Source organism: Melospiza georgiana, chromosome Z, assembly GCF_028018845.1.
Source record: "Melospiza georgiana isolate bMelGeo1 chromosome Z, bMelGeo1.pri, whole genome shotgun sequence".
In the NCBI taxonomy this organism is placed as follows: Eukaryota; Metazoa; Chordata; class Aves; order Passeriformes; family Passerellidae; genus Melospiza; species Melospiza georgiana.
In genome coordinates this window covers 38205872-38222353 of record NC_080465.1, presented here as the reverse complement: position 1 = coordinate 38222353, position 16482 = coordinate 38205872, and the positions used below count along the sequence as shown (strand labels likewise).

Here is a 16482-nt window from a genome sequence, read left to right as displayed (position 1 = left end):
TTATCTCTCAACATTGACTGTTACTACCCAATTTTAACACAAGAAATTCTACTAGCTCCATCAGAAACACATGATCATGATGAAACCAACTGTTTCAGGACGAGGGTATTACAAAATAGCCATGATTCAATGCCTGCTTGCCAAACTTGCACAGATTGCTTTCTGAAGGAAAAAAAGAAAAAGATAGCCAAAGGAGAACTTCAATCCAAGCAGTCTTGCATACGTAAAGAGCACTTTGAATTGAAGTACTGTAACACTTCTACTACAATACCATAAAATTATATTAGCATAATTAATACTCCTTTTACTTTCTATCGCCTAAGAGGTCCTAGAGGCCTAGAAATCAATCACATGCTGATAAGGAATAACAGTTGCAAGCAGGGTAAGCACAGTTGCCTATAAAGTTTTTGCAAGTCCTTCACTTAACCAAGCCAGATTTCAATTCAAGAATCACATTGTCACACCTCATACAAAACCAAGTAATTTTAATCCAAACAGTTATATCTATCATAAAAATGTCTTAGTCCTAGTTTTTACAGACTTTTTACTGTGACAGATATATCTGGGATCATAAACAATACTAAAAATAGTGTTTCAGCTGCACTTCATAAAAATGGTAAAATATTTTCTACCACAAGAAGGTGAAATGTACATCCAAAAATATCAGTTTAAACCTTAAAAACTAGAAGAAGCTTCAGTGAGTATTTGCAAGGTCTCTATCAGAAACTAAATTACTTATTTCATAGGTATTCAGATTTCAAATGCTTAAAACAAAAAATAAAATAATTTACCTGAAATTCTGGTATGGTAGACTTTCTGATACCTTTCCTCTTCTTTGTGATTGCTTTTTTAGATAACGATTTTTTTCCTTGTAAGATTAAAAGAGAAAAGCTTCATAATGCTGTTCATTGTACTTTATTAATAAAACTGAATTACATACAGGCTTGTAAGTTAAACTGCAACGAACAGATGGTTTTCAGTCATGTAAACTTGATGAATCAGAACTAGACTCAGCAGAAGCAAGCACTGAACAAGTATCTGTGTACTGCAATCTTCTGGGTGGAGGGGAAGGAAAAAAAAGAAGAAAAAAGCCTACTACAGTTTCAATAATACAGCACCAAAAAATCTAAGTCATAAAAGTAACATTGACACCACTCTTCTGAAAGAAGTGAAATCCAAAACTTAAGACACAAACATAAGAAATATAGCATCTTACCTGCAAGATTTGTTTCTTTAACACTCTAAAGAATTACACATTAGGATCTGGGATATCTGTATATAATAGTAAAAAGATACCCAGAAAACACAAGTAGGATCTAGAAATCCCTGATTGAACATATTGAATTTACCCAAGGAAATTAGACTGCTTTGTTTTTTCTGCCTGTGGCGATACCTAACATTTTTAGAAGGCAAACAACTTTCTATAATGCACTTCACATACAGCTATGCTATATATAAATGGATGTAACAAAAAATCTCTGTGAAGGCAAGGAAGTGCTTTACTGCCTACAGTAAAAGAGTTCACAAATCATACACATTTCTCAAATCAAGTAGTTATGTCACTAAGCAAGACAGTGAAGTTTCTTATATGGTGATTTCTACATTCATATGGTAAATTCAAATAAGATCACCTTTAACTTGTTCACTCAGGCCAAAACCATCATTCTATCATTATTACTTGTTCACATTCAGGAGTCCCAAACAGTAATTTAAAAGCTAATCAAAAAGAGAAGAAAATAGTAATTTAATGTGGAATTTGTTGTCAACTAGCATGACTGCAGGCACTTGGAAACAATACAAGCACAAGGCAGATTCAATATTTAAATTAATGAAAATATTGCACTGAATCTTCTTCCTAACAGATGCTTTAAGTGTGTGCAAATGTGTATGTACATGTACAGACAAATATTCATAGATGCCTATGCATCTATTGTTCCAGTTTATTACACTGCGAGTTTCCTGTACATCTTACCTGACTCTGAAATAAATACACTTATGGGACAAGGCACAGAGCTTGAAGAATCTAGATCTGAAATTCCACATAAAATCAAACTATATTAAAATGAATAAATCAACCTAGAAACTACCCATATCAAATATATTTTAAAATTTAAAGAGCCCTCAACTACCAAAAATAAATACTTACATATTTCACATTACAGAACAAGTGATAAAACAGAGAAGCTTATTTACTAGAACAATAACCCAAACACTCTGACAATGGGCAAAACTGTCCATATTTTTCTTATATGCTTTATGAATATAGCTGCATTCTACTACTGAAAACAATGCTGTTCATTGAAAGAACTAAAGTAGACACTTAGAAGCTTTCTTGACAAAATGACTCAAAAAGAAGTCTGGTCATATGGTGGCTCCTTGCTATAGCCCTTTTGTTATGTTATCTGGAAAGAAAATGAAAAGACAAAAAAAAAAGGCAGCTAGATTGTCTTGCTTCTTTATGAAAAGGAAAATTTTAATATGCTTAAAATAGAACTTTCATTTAATTTGAATACTCGCAACATATTTTACAACAAGTATTACTTGACTATTTTCCGCATCCAGTTGTATATGACATATGATGTAGTGAAATTCAAGAAGTAATAGTTAAACAGAAATATTCTCTCTTTTCCCTAACATATTCTTATGAAAAGGAGGAAAATTTTTAGAAAGACTTATAAATTATTAGAAACCCAAATAAAATAAACATTTCTTTCTTCACATCAGGATCTGAAAAGCATGAAGTAGGAAAGATTCAGAGTTACAGACAGACCAAGAATTAAAAGAAACCATCTAGAAGCATAAGAAAATGAGCTTTATTCATTAAATTATAAATAGAGTCTGACATATCATAAAGCATAGCTGTTGGAATATATGTACCAAAAGACCTACAGAATTGCTGGTAACTGCTGTGAGCTAAGCACATATCTGTATAGAGCAACATCACAGTATTCTTCCATTTTTTTGACACCAGATGTCCTATGGTGTAGGTGTTTTTTGATATCATGTATTAAAAATGTAAAAGAAAACCTTACACATACTTATACTATGGGAGGGAATTAATATATACAGCAAACTACTTATGGCAAATTCATCTTCTACCTCAGTAACACCCTTTTAAAATACAAAATTGATATTAGAAAGAAGTTGTAGTGGTAGTACTGATAATTTCTCCCTTTTAGAAAAGCTTGTATCTGGCTTTCCAAAAATTATTTCTCAGCTTTAAACAATGGTAACAGAAACCAAATGTTTCCCAATTGGCAGTTATCTGTAATTCATATATATTACATAGGTGAAATAATTTTTAGTAAGTACATAAAAATCCAGTTTTGTGACCTGGAGGTGTTATGTTCTGTGGCTATCCCCCTCAGCACCCAGACCTGCAACTGTGTAATAAACTTACGTATCTTTTCTATGTAATTGGTTATAAACACCCAGCTACTAATGCTGTCTTGGGACAACAAAATCACTGGTGAGAGGGAACTTCTCAAATCACTCACTGAGGTCTGCTAGAGATCCTTTGTCCATAATACTGGATGAAGAAATTATCTCAAAGACTTATATTAATTCCTGAGCAGATTAAGTAATATTTCTGACAGTAGTTAGATCACAGTGCATTTTGAAACACAATGCACTGTATCTTTCCGAGCATACTCAACATACAAATAAACTTAATTACTGACTAAAAGCAATCCATAAGAAAAACCTTAGAACCTTAGCATAACCTTACTAAACCTTAGTTAAATATTTATAAATTAAGAATCTCATACATATAATCTGCTTAGTTCACCTACTCAATTCAACACAGCCTACTTCCTGTCCACATTTAAAGATATTCCAGTGTAACTTTACATTCACTAACAATTTACTGCGCCACAATCATTAATTATCACAATCATTATCACAGGAAGCCTACTTCCTGTCCACATTTAAAGATATTCCAGCGTAACTTTACATTCACAGTCATTTACTGTGCTACAATCTTTACTTGTCTCCACACAGCCTTTTCCAAAAGGTTCCGTATCTCAGTTTGGTTTCACTTCAGAGTGGAAGAGACTATGAGGCATCTCACCCCCAAGAGGAGTTCATAGGAAATCAACATTTTATTAACCAAAAACCCCTTAGCTAGGTCTGTGAAAATTCTTAGACATTAAACTTAAGTTCAGTAGGTCCAGGAGAAATCTGACTGCCACACCTTTTTCTTTCAGGCCTAAACAAATTCTACAGACACTGTCAGCAAATAGCAATTAACAAAGTAACATAACTAGGATCTGAACTCTAATTAAGACCATCCAAAAACCACACTAGGGAGATTAGATGCAACTAAAACATAAGCCATCTCAAGTTGGTCTTGCCATCTAAAGGTGAAGAAGGGGAAACAAAGAGATAATTCAGATCTGTTCTAGTACTGTTTTTGGCATAAAAATTAGACTAATAAAAGATGAAGCCCCACAAACGTTCTTGATGCTTCTAAATTTCTTCAGCAAGAACAATATCATCTATAACTTCTTCTGCACTGGGATCAATGTGATTTGAAAACAGAAACATTTTACAGATCTAGTAAAACTTTTTATTATGAACTGTGGTATATGAGTTCTTATGGCTTCTCCTTGAAGAACAAAAGAAATGTCAATCCATGCTTTGAATTATAACGTGACAACACAGTGGAATTTTGAATAAAAACTTATCTTAAACATTTTTTTTTATAAGACTGCAACTTTTTTCTTGGATATGGAGGAGGGTCTTGTTATTCCAGATGAAGGAACAGATGTTCTTAATATCAAACACTAACTCCGTAGTATTTGTCATGGTAGAATACAGTTAAGTTAGCCCTGTCCAATTGCAAGAATTTTTGGTTTTTTCACTAAATTCTAGCAGTAACTTTAGTGTTCTCAAATTAAACAACAGGCTCTGTTATCTCTCCATTAACAAATCTGTAAGACACTTTATGTCTTTCAGATATTTGGCAACTACTGTACGTATCCTGTTTCCTTTTAATCTTCTATTCTTCTATCTTGCTCCCAACAGCTCTTCTTTACAAAATATAACATGATACACTCTGGAAAATGAAGCTCTATTATTATAGAGTTTTGAAGCTTCCATATTGACACAGCATACACTTTTATATAGTCAAATGAGCTAAGTCGGTCTGAACAAGTGCATTAATATTGCTGATTTACAGAACAATGTCTGAAACCCTATAACACCTGAGTGGTACATACTTCTGAAGACATGGCACTGAAGCTCAATGCATGGAGTACATTGTTACTTGCTGGAATATCTCACTTAATGTCTTCAACATGATCAACAGGCTGTTCCTTTGTCTACAGGTCAGACAACATGACAAAGTTTTTACAACACTAAAAAGTCTCCAGAAGACTTCTGAATATTAAACTCCCAAGGACAGTAAACCAGGCACTACAACATTGCTGCCAGGCTGCTAAAATAATTTTTTTTAATTCATCCAAGTAATGCTTGACTTCATACAAAACGTACATGGTACTCTAAAGAAATAAAATATATATAGTAAAATGGACTTCAAGCAGGTAGACAGCCATGAATTTTCCAGAGCATGAGTATATGGTACAGAATTTATATATATCCAAGGTTCTTCTAAAATAATATGCTGTATTGGTATTTTCTAGATCAACTGGAATAAAAAGAGATTCAACTTACATTTACTACAACCTCTGCATCAGGCACATGACAGTTATTTCAAGCAGCCTCTGGTCCCTTCTACTTTCTCAACCCTAAAGTTGTTCTGAATTTCATCCAATCACTGTTTCAAACATGACATTGTAGGATTCTCATGCTCTTGCACTGTGCCTTGCACTGAAACTTATCTAACTCCAGTAAGAGAATAACATTTAAAAATTCATGCATAGCATGCACTTGTTTACAGAACTGCTCTGTCTTTCCATAACATTCAGTACTACTCTGTCAATAATTGTGACACAGAACACTGCCACAATAATAAACATCACCTAGTTTCAAAAACATAGATTCAGTACAGTGGTCACACCTTTTCATAAATTGTAAGAAAACTCTGTCACTATGGTAAAGGTCATAACATAGCTGTATTAGCTGTATTCTCCAGTAAGTTCTGCTCACAATATTTCTGTGAAGTTTTCAGATGGAAAAACTGCATGACCAGTCAATATTCACTATGGGTACCACTGCTACAGCAAATCAGGAATATGCAAATCATCTCAATAGAAACACAAACTCTGACTCAGTTACATTTAGCTGCCTAAGAGAACCAACAGCAGGAAAAAATAGTTTTGTTGAAAAGTTCCTGATGTTCTCTTCTACTTACTTTTAAAGAAGGTTTTAAAGAGTTATTATGACCAAGATCAGATTTAAGTCAGGTGTCTTTGGGGACTCAGAACAAGCTTTACTAAATCACTTTTTCTGCTCTATATTGTAAGGGAACCTTTAAACAGAAGATTTAATTTCAGACAGTCTTTAAGAAATACTACTTAGCCCTTAACATTAGGAAACATTATAAAACAACAAGTTATTGTAATGAATTGGATCCAATCCTATCCATTTCAGCCTAGCAGCATAGGACTAATGGATATTTAACAACCATAGGCAGAAAAGCACTTTATTGCAATGCTGTAAAGTTACTGCAAAATTTTCTCCAGCAAGGTCAAATGAAGAAGTAGCCAGAATAAGATGGGAAACGCATCAACATATCAGGCGTTAAAGGACAACACTTCTCCAAACTAGAGTCCTTGTTTGCCATTTGGGTTGCTATTCAGTTTGCTTGGTTTTAAGAAGACTGAAAACACTGACACATTTGGAGAGCTAAGTTACAAAGGCAAATGTGAAATACATTACTTTCCCTGAATACTACATATATGAACTTAAACTGCAACTCTTGAAACTTCTGTTTAGATGTGGGCAGTGAAATATTTTAGGAGGAGGAATTTGTGATTTAAATAGTAAGACAGTTCTTTAGTTGTTATGTGCAAATATTTAGGATCTAAATATTACTTAGCTTTAAATTTTGACTTCTAGCTACATGCACTGCCATCAGACCTTGGCTAGTTTCTTAATCTTTAGAACATATTTTGTGGTCACTCAGATTCTTGGTTTTGGTTTTCTGCTTTTCAGATGACATCCAATATTTATCTGTCAGTCTACACTGTTATGAAAAGCACCCTGTCATTTCAAAAAATACAATGTTGGAAAGAATCTGCTAAAATCTAGCACAGATAGCTTAGCTCAGGACTCAAAAGGATTAAGCTTTTACATTGCTTCATGTGATATCAAAAATACTACAGCTACCTGAACAATTTGAACTTAAGGTTTTTGTACCTTTACAGTTTGCAAATACCTTTGAAACCTTCCAGTGAGTTAACTGAAATCTGGACAGTGTATCACTTACCTGAAACACTTAACCAGATGCTGCCCAATTCTGTAATAAAAATGTCATCAGCATAAATTCTGATGCTGATGCATCCTGATTGGATGGACCCATGCCCACAGTCAAAGCAGTACCGTCTGGTGCACAGTTTCACTATGAATGACTTTGGATTAATCATCTCATGTAAATACTCTGTGATTCTTCATAATTTGGATAAGATAATATAAACCAGAAAATGGAGAAACATTTCCACAATTGCTATAGGATACCATAAAATGCCTTCAAGTGACACTCTCTGACGCTAACCAGTCAGCTACATTTATTGTCCTGTATATTTTTTGCAACGAATTAACTCTTGCAATTAATTTTGTTCTCTAAAGATACCTTCTGCAAATGAATCACAGTTTGATCAAACGATGTGTTATATGCTTGTGTTATCAGGCAGGTAACTTTGACTTTAAAGTTAGTATCCGAATTGTCTAATGCAATAAGGCTCTCCTTTTTCACAAAATAAAGACTTATCAACTAAAAAAAAACTTTAAAAAACATCTGTATCCTCCTAATTTTTACTGTAAGTAAAAATGCCAACTTACCAGACTTGTGCTTCTTATGTTTTGCTTTCTTTTTAATTAAAAACAACTTGTTCTGGATCTCAGACTTAAAAGATTTGAATGGATGAAGATGAATCTCACGCTTTCTTTGCAAGTCATCAAGTTTTCTCTGCAGATTTTCATTTAGAATATCCTTCAACTTCTTTTTTTTCTTTTTCTTCTTTTTTGCTAGCATCTTATTTAGTTTCTTCTTATTTTGCAGTAAGGTCTCTAGCACCGTTTCTTCAGCAGATTCGTGGTAATTTCTGCCTTGGTTTTCATTATAAGTGCCATTGACATGCATTTGGCAAGCTTTCAGTGTGTTCCCCTTGAATGGACTCAGCTCAGGTCTTACTCTGGACATTTCAGGGCAACCTTGCCCATTCTCCACATCTGTTATTTCTTTTGAGCTAGGGTGACCACTCATATCCACAATCTCTCCTGAAGTAATCAAATTCCTGAAGTTCTCTTTATAACAACCAGTTTTTTTAATGTCACAAACTCTTGAGGCTTTTACTTCACAGTCAACCTTCATTTCATCTGTCGTGACTCTAAAGCCACTTAAACATGCTTTTTTTTCCGGACAGATAACAATGTCCATACTTTTCTCTCCTTCTGTCTTGGAATGACACAGCAGCTCTCTCCCAGCAGAACTGGCAGAACTGACCTCCCCATTGCTTTTGCTTACGTATTCATGTTTTACTCTTTCCAATTTAATACGTGGCACTTTTTTAACTTTGATGGGAAGAGATGGGAATTCAGGAGCCTGAAAAGGTTTTTGTTTGTAAATTCGAACATCTGCACCACAGAACTGTGGAAAGTGAACATATGCATTTTCCAAGCAGTCATAACCAAGAATTACTTCTCTGCACTCATGGATAGGCTGACCTAGCACCGCATCCTGAACATCCTTTTGTGTTTCATATACGAAGTCACAAAGACCTTTCAGCAGCCATACTTTTTGATGGAACGGCAGCTCATGAAATGGTTTTTCGTCCAAGGGATTAACTTCTCCGAGAACTTTGAAAAACTGGGGACACAATCCAAGTTTTTCTGCAGCAGCATTAGGATTGTCAGTCTGCCCCACAACAGTATACCAGTGTTGCACTTTCTTTCTGAGTGCTGCCTCCCAAGTCCTGTAGGAAAATGTAGGCCTGCGATGTAATGTAGGTCTGCGATGAGGAGGACTTAACAAAGAAGTCATTATTTTAGATAAAAAAACATTACACTGAGGCATCAGAAGACAACGTTCCAATTCATAGAATACTATTTCAGGTAAATTTAAAATCTGTTGGGCCAAGCAAAGAAAATGACCAATAGCTGGAATCTCCCACATTGTCTCCATCCTTGTAGGTGCTGCTTGAGCTAAAAGTGATTTTTCCCATTCTTCTATTTCTTTCTGACTAGCTTCTTCTGCTTCTTTTCTTTCTTGATCTCTCTGCCTATTAAAAGAAGAATTTCATGAAAATTCAGATGGTAAGTGAAAAAAAAAAAGAAATGAGAGAGGAAATAACCAGAACTACAATATGTCAAACATACTTATCTCTAAGTTAAAAAGAGCACAGTAATACTGAAGTTTTACTTCAGTTTGTCTTACTTTGCAGTGCAGAATGCATCAACCAAAATGGGAAATTACTGTCACTTTTTTCTATTACCACTAGTTTTAAACAAAGTCCCAACATAACTCCCTACTCTTCTTATAATTTCCTCTGTTATTTAAGACAGCCAACACATATCACCAGCAAATTCCTTCCTACTTGCAACAGATTTCTTGGTGGGGAGAGGAGAAAATGACTAGATTTTATTTTGTTTTCCCAATTACCATGTCTAACCTACCTAGGTGTTGATTCACAGGTAAAAGGTCAGACACTGGAACTCGTAATGACAAGACACAGACAACAGTTTTAGTTAACAATAACTTGTTTTTACAAACTTACTTCTAAAAATAAAATAGGAAGTTACATACAGATTAACAATATTATACCTTATTCTAAAATAGGCCAAGATACTCCATATTTTTCATTGGATCCAGTTAATTCCATGCTAACACCCTCACAAAAAGCAAAATTGACTATATAAGCAAACTTCATTCCACAATTTCCTTAATTAAATTACTAACTTGCAGCTGGAATTCAGTTATTCAAATGTTTTAATGAACATGTCTGAAACCTATCTGAGGATCATGTTTTCAGAGATGAAAGACACAGAACTGCCTACATAATTTAATTTTTATCTTATTTTTATTTCTATACAATATACATGAAGATATTTATTCATATGTTTGAGTACTTTAAATTTAACTTTATTTTTATTTAATTCTCATCATAAAATGCCTGTGTCTTATGAAAGTATCTAAATATCTAAAGCAAAGAATTAGTATAAGCTTGGACTTGAACAGACAATTTCTTTAGATACGGGGCTAAGTTTTATAGAAAGGCGCTTGCATTTGCAGTCCTACTTTTCTGGGACTGAAAGTATGCAACTCTTAGACATTCTAAACTAAGATGCATTATGGCTACAAGCATAAATCACAGCTACAAGCACTTTGAGTCGCCCACTAGGTAGCCAGAAACGGAGTCCTTTTTTTATGTTCCTGATAACTCATTTTAAAGTTGGGTGAAGAGCAGATGCTGCCTGTCCAAATACAACTCATTCACCAGCACTGTGGTCTCCAACTAAAACACCCAAGGCTGCAGTCTTCCATACTGTTTAGAAAGTACCTCTTCTGTGCCAACCTCAGTGTATTAGATTTCTAAAGAAAACAAAAAAGTACCAGAATAACCATTTTCTCTTCTTAATAACATTAATACGTACTTTAGCAATAAGCCAAAAGTTTAGAAACTTGCAATACATTTTCAAATAAAAATAGCGTTGAAAGTATGTGCATTTATATGTGCACCACTTTGAAAATTTGTACACACTGTAAAATGTGATCTTCACTGGAAACGTGCAACTAACTCTACAGGCCTTCCAATTGCCAAGCCCTTTTCATGAAAGTGCTCAGAAAAGTTAATTCCAGAACATTTTTGGTGAGTTGAGAAACAATTGGTACAGAAAAGTCCAAATTACTTTAAAAACATGGTGTGATTAAGAAACAAAACTGAGAGAAGAAATTTGAAGCAAAATTACTTGGAGAGGTCAATAGACTCAAAGAAATATCAAGCCAGCTATCTACTGACAGATTTGGTTTTTTGCCTAATAAGTGGTACAGTGCAAAATTTTAGGGTGTAAAGAGACGACTCAGTTGTGCGTTTTTTCTGTTATTGTGGAACATTCTGTAGAAACAACCATCTTCTGTCCAGGATCTGGGACTTTTGAGTATATCCAGAAACATGGACTTAACAGTTAATTACTACAGTTTTGCAGCAATGTACTTAAAACAGGTGTATGAAAGCGTAATTTTTATCTTGTTTGGTAAACTGTTCTACAGACTCTAGCAATGAATTAAAATCCAATCAAAATATCCTTTTTCAAAACATTGTTATCAAGTTCTAGAACACAGAGTTGAGCAAAAATCAAGAGAATTTTACCAAACAAACAATAACCCTAGTGATCTTTGATTTTTTTTTTTTTGGCAAAGTGTGATTAGAAGATTAGTGGATTAGAAGAAAGTTCTACAGAGAAAAGTACTGTCTAACATTCAAGTCAGCCATATAGCCTCAAATCTGCTGAAAATGAAGACGACCTGCAAAATTAAAAGTGAGCTGGTCACATATGGGAAAAAGTCTACAAAGCTGTAAACTTTGAAAAAAGCTAGAAATATTTTGCTTCCTGAAGCAAATACTGTCTTACCATTGTGAGCCATGTTTAGACCCAGTAACACAAATTACTGTTAAAGTAAACAAACTTCAAAGCTTCATTTTCCTCAAAGTAAAACATATTAACATTAAACACTGCCTGGAATTATTTAGCTCTTAAATTTAAGAAGACCACAAAATTTCAGAGTTATTTACATGAACAATCTAAATTATTACCTAACTGACAAGCTGAAATGCTACATCAGTGAGGTAACAGCAGAGGCACTGGCAGACATGATTTGCTTCTGGCTATCAGTGAGAGAAGCAGTGACAAAATCATGGATTTAAACTGTATTTAATCATTCTGGTAGCTTCTTAGCTAATTATTGCATGAAAAACTGTCCAAGGATACATATCATAAACCATAACGCACTAGCAGGAAATTACTATGGATGCTTTCAGTTAATATTAGAAGTTTTGCTACACTAAAATAAGATCAGCTGTAATTTAATTCAAAACTTAAATGACCTCAGCAATTTTTCAAGGAAGTGGTACTAATTTTTTGCTTTGTGGATGCACTGTATTGAAGCCATGAACTTGAGACCACAAAAGCACCACATTTGTTTACCTGAAAAAGCCATAAGGAGCTAGCCTCTTTAGAAAACTAGGAAGACAACTATTTAAAACTAAAACTAAATAATTTTTCTTATTACCTCTTTTCCTCTTTTGCTCTCAGTTGCTCTTCTTGTCTTAGAACCTGGACCATCGCAGACTCAAACACACCCGCTGACAAACCTACTAAATTGCGAGGCGTGGAACGACGTCTTGTAGAAATGCTTGCTGTTGTTTTTTCATCCTCCTGCCCATAGCATCCTCTAGATGTTACAGCTAATGATGTTTTCTCTCTTAAATGCCTAGAAGAAAAAAGCAAGCCAATTCACAACTATGAACTTCTGTACCAGTGACACCCCAATGCCTAGCCTACCAACCATGGATCAAGCATGCTTACTCAGAAAAATGCAGTTATTTTTTCCATTTTGAAAATTCCTTTATAAAATTTTAAACCAAACACATTAATATGACCTATGTTTTCACATCAGTTAAAAACTGTATATTTACGACAAGTTTCCAAATATTATTTGGAGATGGAATTCTCTATCTTAGTCCACAAGTATTTGGAAAGAAAAAACTTCCACAAGACCTAAGATAAGCAAGTATCCTTTTTAGCAAATACCTAAAAATAGGGGGCTGGGTGGTGGGGTCTATTAGGGAAAGGGTTTGGGGATCTATTAGTTGGTTCAGGCTGGGGAAGCATAGGTTAAACACCGGTTTCTTCCTATTTTAAACTCCAAAACCTGAAAGACAAAACACTACAAATTTGTCTGCAAAGTTACATTTTTTCTTACGTTGTTTCAAAAGACTCCATTAAAGCTTGTATGAGTTTTTCACAACCTGTGAAAAGATTTGAGGGACAGAGGAGAAAAATCCAACCTTCATTTAACAGGAACCTCCATTCTAAGGTAATTTTCTGTGGCTTGTAGTATTCAGGTATTATACAACCACTATTGATTGATTCCCCTGAATCACTTGAAGGGGATCATTTAAACACTACTCTGTAATAATATAAGAATGACTGTTGCAAGAAGTAGCTCTTCAATTTCATTTTACAAATAAAAACTTCAAACAAATTTTTCTAATTAAAAACTGTAAAAGAACTTTGAGACTTCTAGGTTCCGTAATCCTTCGTCCTTACAAGTGCTAGAAACTTTTATTAAGCTAATGCACACAGACATAATGAAAAAATCTTTACAAATCTCTGAAGAGTTAATACAAGACAAATTCACTATATACTGAGGCAGGATTATCTTCAGACAGTTCAATATTTCCTAATATTTATCTGAAAAAGACTGTCCATTAAATGGAAGAAAGACAAAAGCAATTTAATTTATCTTTTAGTAAATACCTATACTGCTATTTGACAACACAAAATCTTCCAAGTTGTATTTGGTTATTTATCTGCCAGCTGTAACTCTATTAAGCCAGGAATTATTTTTTTTTTAAATCGGGTTTTACTTTAGCAAACTAGGAACATTCATGCCCCACTACGTTCAGCTCGTTCCCTTCTACCACCAGACTGTCCCAAAACTGCCGTTACACAGAAACAGTTTCAAAAATACTGTTGCTACAGCAGCACTGAATACATTCACTCTGCTTTCAGGTGACTTCTGCACCACTTTCCTGAAGTGTCCTTCCTACACGAACAACGTTCTTACCACCTCGCAGTTCACGATTACGTCACTAGCAAACATAATGCTGATGGACACACAGAGCTTTACATATTTCCAAACACTGTTCCTTCTTTACCTTCATCCTTCACCAAAAACACCTCTTGGTTTTCACATCCAGAATACTATGCCATTCAGAAGACCGGTGGGCTTTCCACTGTAAGAGGCCACCATGGTTTTCTGATAATGACTAAACTATGACCAGTTCAAGAGAAAGCATGTACTTCAGTTGTGATTAAAATTGCGCTTTCTACCATACAGCTCGAGAGCTTTCTATGTTTCAGCTGCTTTGGCTGATAAGAAAGCAGTCCCTGCCCAGGACTTACATTTCAACTTACTGCAATTTCCATTTTGCCATTTAAGACTATACTATGGCAAGCATTGTCTCTCATTTTATGATTCTGATTACTATTTCAAAGCAGGTAACTTCGGCTTAGTATTTTATTCCTACGTATTTTAAAGGTGGTAAAAATGTCACAGATTGGAAAAAGAACAATTTCAAATAGCTAAATATTCATACAGAGTTTAGGCAGTTTTGCGACAGAATAAAATAAAGAAAGAAGCATTTGACATCTGTGTAAACAAGTGTCCCTCCATGCTCACAAAAGGCTTCTTTCAGAAGGAAAATCTTAGTCAGGAAATGCTGCGCTCTATTTGGCATTTTGAGGTTTGGAATTCCAAAGCATTTTGTGTTAAGAAACGTAGGAAATGTTTCCCGTAGGAAACGTTAATCTTCATCAAAGTACTGAAAGTTCCAGGGTTCTTTCTGTTGGGCGGTTTTGTTCGACGCTTGTTCTCCTTTAACGGAATTTAAAGAAACACACGCTCCTGTTCTACTTTATGTAAAGAACACGCTGCATGGCCCCTATAGTTTCCTACACCTACCGGGATAGCAGCGCCAACTTCTGTTCCAGCATCATCTCCAGCTTCTGGGCCTGTTTGGAGAGCCAGTGATCCACACCGTGCAGCCGATAACAAGTCTCCAGCATGAGCCGGAAGTCACACACGAAATCTGCTATCCCTGTGTACTGCCCACTGGAAAATTTCTCTTCCATTTTCAATAGCCATATTCCAGCGGGCATGTGCTGCAAGGACTGGCTGCTCTTACGGCCCAAGAGGGAGCCAGAGCCTTCTTCCCCGAAAAATGCCTGATCCGCGAGGGGCTTCAGGAACGGCGCCGTCAGAGGCCGGTACTTCTCCAGCAGGAACTCGCGCAGGATGCGGTATCCCTGCTGCAGCTCGGGATTTAGGCTCTGCTGCCAGGCGGTGTTCCCTCCCTCATCATCTGCCTCCTTCTCAGGCTCCTCCATCCCACTCTGAGGGGCCGAGGGCGGATCCGCCGGGAGGTCTCCGTCGGACTCGATGTCTCCCGCCCCAGGCTCGTTCTCCGGCACCTGCCGGGGACAGCGGCGCTGCGCCTCGCCCGGCCGCCGCATCCGCATCGGGCTCACCTGCGCACACAGACACCGCTCAGCGCCCCGCCGGCCCGGTGGGCGGGACGCGGTCGCCGGGGGGGAGGTACCGACTGGGCTGGCGCGCGGCCCCGCCCGCCCGGGGACAGCGCCCTCGCCCTCAGGGCCCGCCCCCTTCTCCCCCCCCCGCCGCCGGCAGGACCGGCGCATCCCGCCCCCCGCGTGCGCCGTTCCCGCCGGGCCGGCCGGGACCTCCCTCCGCGCCGCGCGCGCGCTCCCGACGGGCAGGCGGCGCGTGCCGGGCCCGCGCGGCGTCCGTCGGGTAACGGGCGGCGCGCGCGGCAGGCGAGCAGAGGGGAGGGTGGGGGCGCGGGTGCCCCCCCCGACCGGGAAAGGACGCGGACCCTCTCACCCCAGCGCGCATGCGCGCGCCCAGCCGGCGGCGATGCGCCTGCAGTGGTGTAGGGCGCTGGGGTGGGATGTGACGTCATCAGAGGGCGCCCAGCTCGGAGCCGGCGGGGGCGATTTCGGGGCGGCCGCTCGTGCGCGCGGGGCCGGGCGGGGCCTCGCGACGGGGGCGGAGCCTCGCAGAGAACCCCTCAGTGGAGGCGGGGGGGGGGGGGGCGGGGGGGGGGGGGGGCGGGGGGGGGGGGCTGCTCCTGGCGCCTCCTCGCGGTGCTGTCGGCGGCGGCGGCGGCTTCCCCGGCCCCGCAGGGCTCTGCTGCCGTGCTGCGGCGGCTGAGAGAAAACTGCCACCTAACGAGTCTGTCGTCTCCCGTCAGAGGTGTACCACAAGTGTTCAGCCGCCGAAGCAAGGCAGCAGCTCACAAAAGCACTCAGTTCTACACTCGGTGCTGCCCGACTTGCCTTAGGAGTTGGTGCGTTGTGAGGGGAGGCTGCTTCTAACGACGCTGTCCTAGTCTGGGGTGCACTTGTGGTCCTCTCACGTGTGCCTTCACGTTTCCTCCAGTCCTGCTCACCCCTGCAAGAGATCCTGAGGGACCCCAGGGAGCTCCACAGTTGTAATGGTCTGCACAGCGCTGCAAAGCACTTGGAGACACGCCTCTGTGCGTGGCTTTGGTTTTATGC

The 16482-nt window shown here is 38.0% G+C and overlaps 1 protein-coding gene across 3 annotated transcripts in view; it reads right to left on the bottom strand.

The window, feature by feature from the left end:
• The window catches only part of KIAA2026 (KIAA2026 ortholog), an 89430-nt gene extending 73973 nt beyond the window's left edge, over positions 1 to 15457 (bottom strand). For all 3 annotated transcript variants that reach the window (XR_009115878.1, XR_009115879.1, XM_058043323.1), the window contains exons 1-4: positions 14867 to 15457; positions 12410 to 12610; positions 7963 to 9401; positions 792 to 868 (exon numbers count right to left, since the gene is read on the bottom strand). Coding sequence is in view for 1 of the 3 variants with exons in the window: in XM_058043323.1 (XP_057899306.1) it covers positions 792 to 868; positions 7963 to 9401; positions 12410 to 12610; positions 14867 to 15423 (2274 nt within the window). In the remaining 2 variants the exon portion in view is untranslated. The remainder of the gene's footprint in view (positions 1 to 791; positions 869 to 7962; positions 9402 to 12409; positions 12611 to 14866) is intronic.
• Positions 15458 to 16482: the final 1025 nt, after the last annotated feature.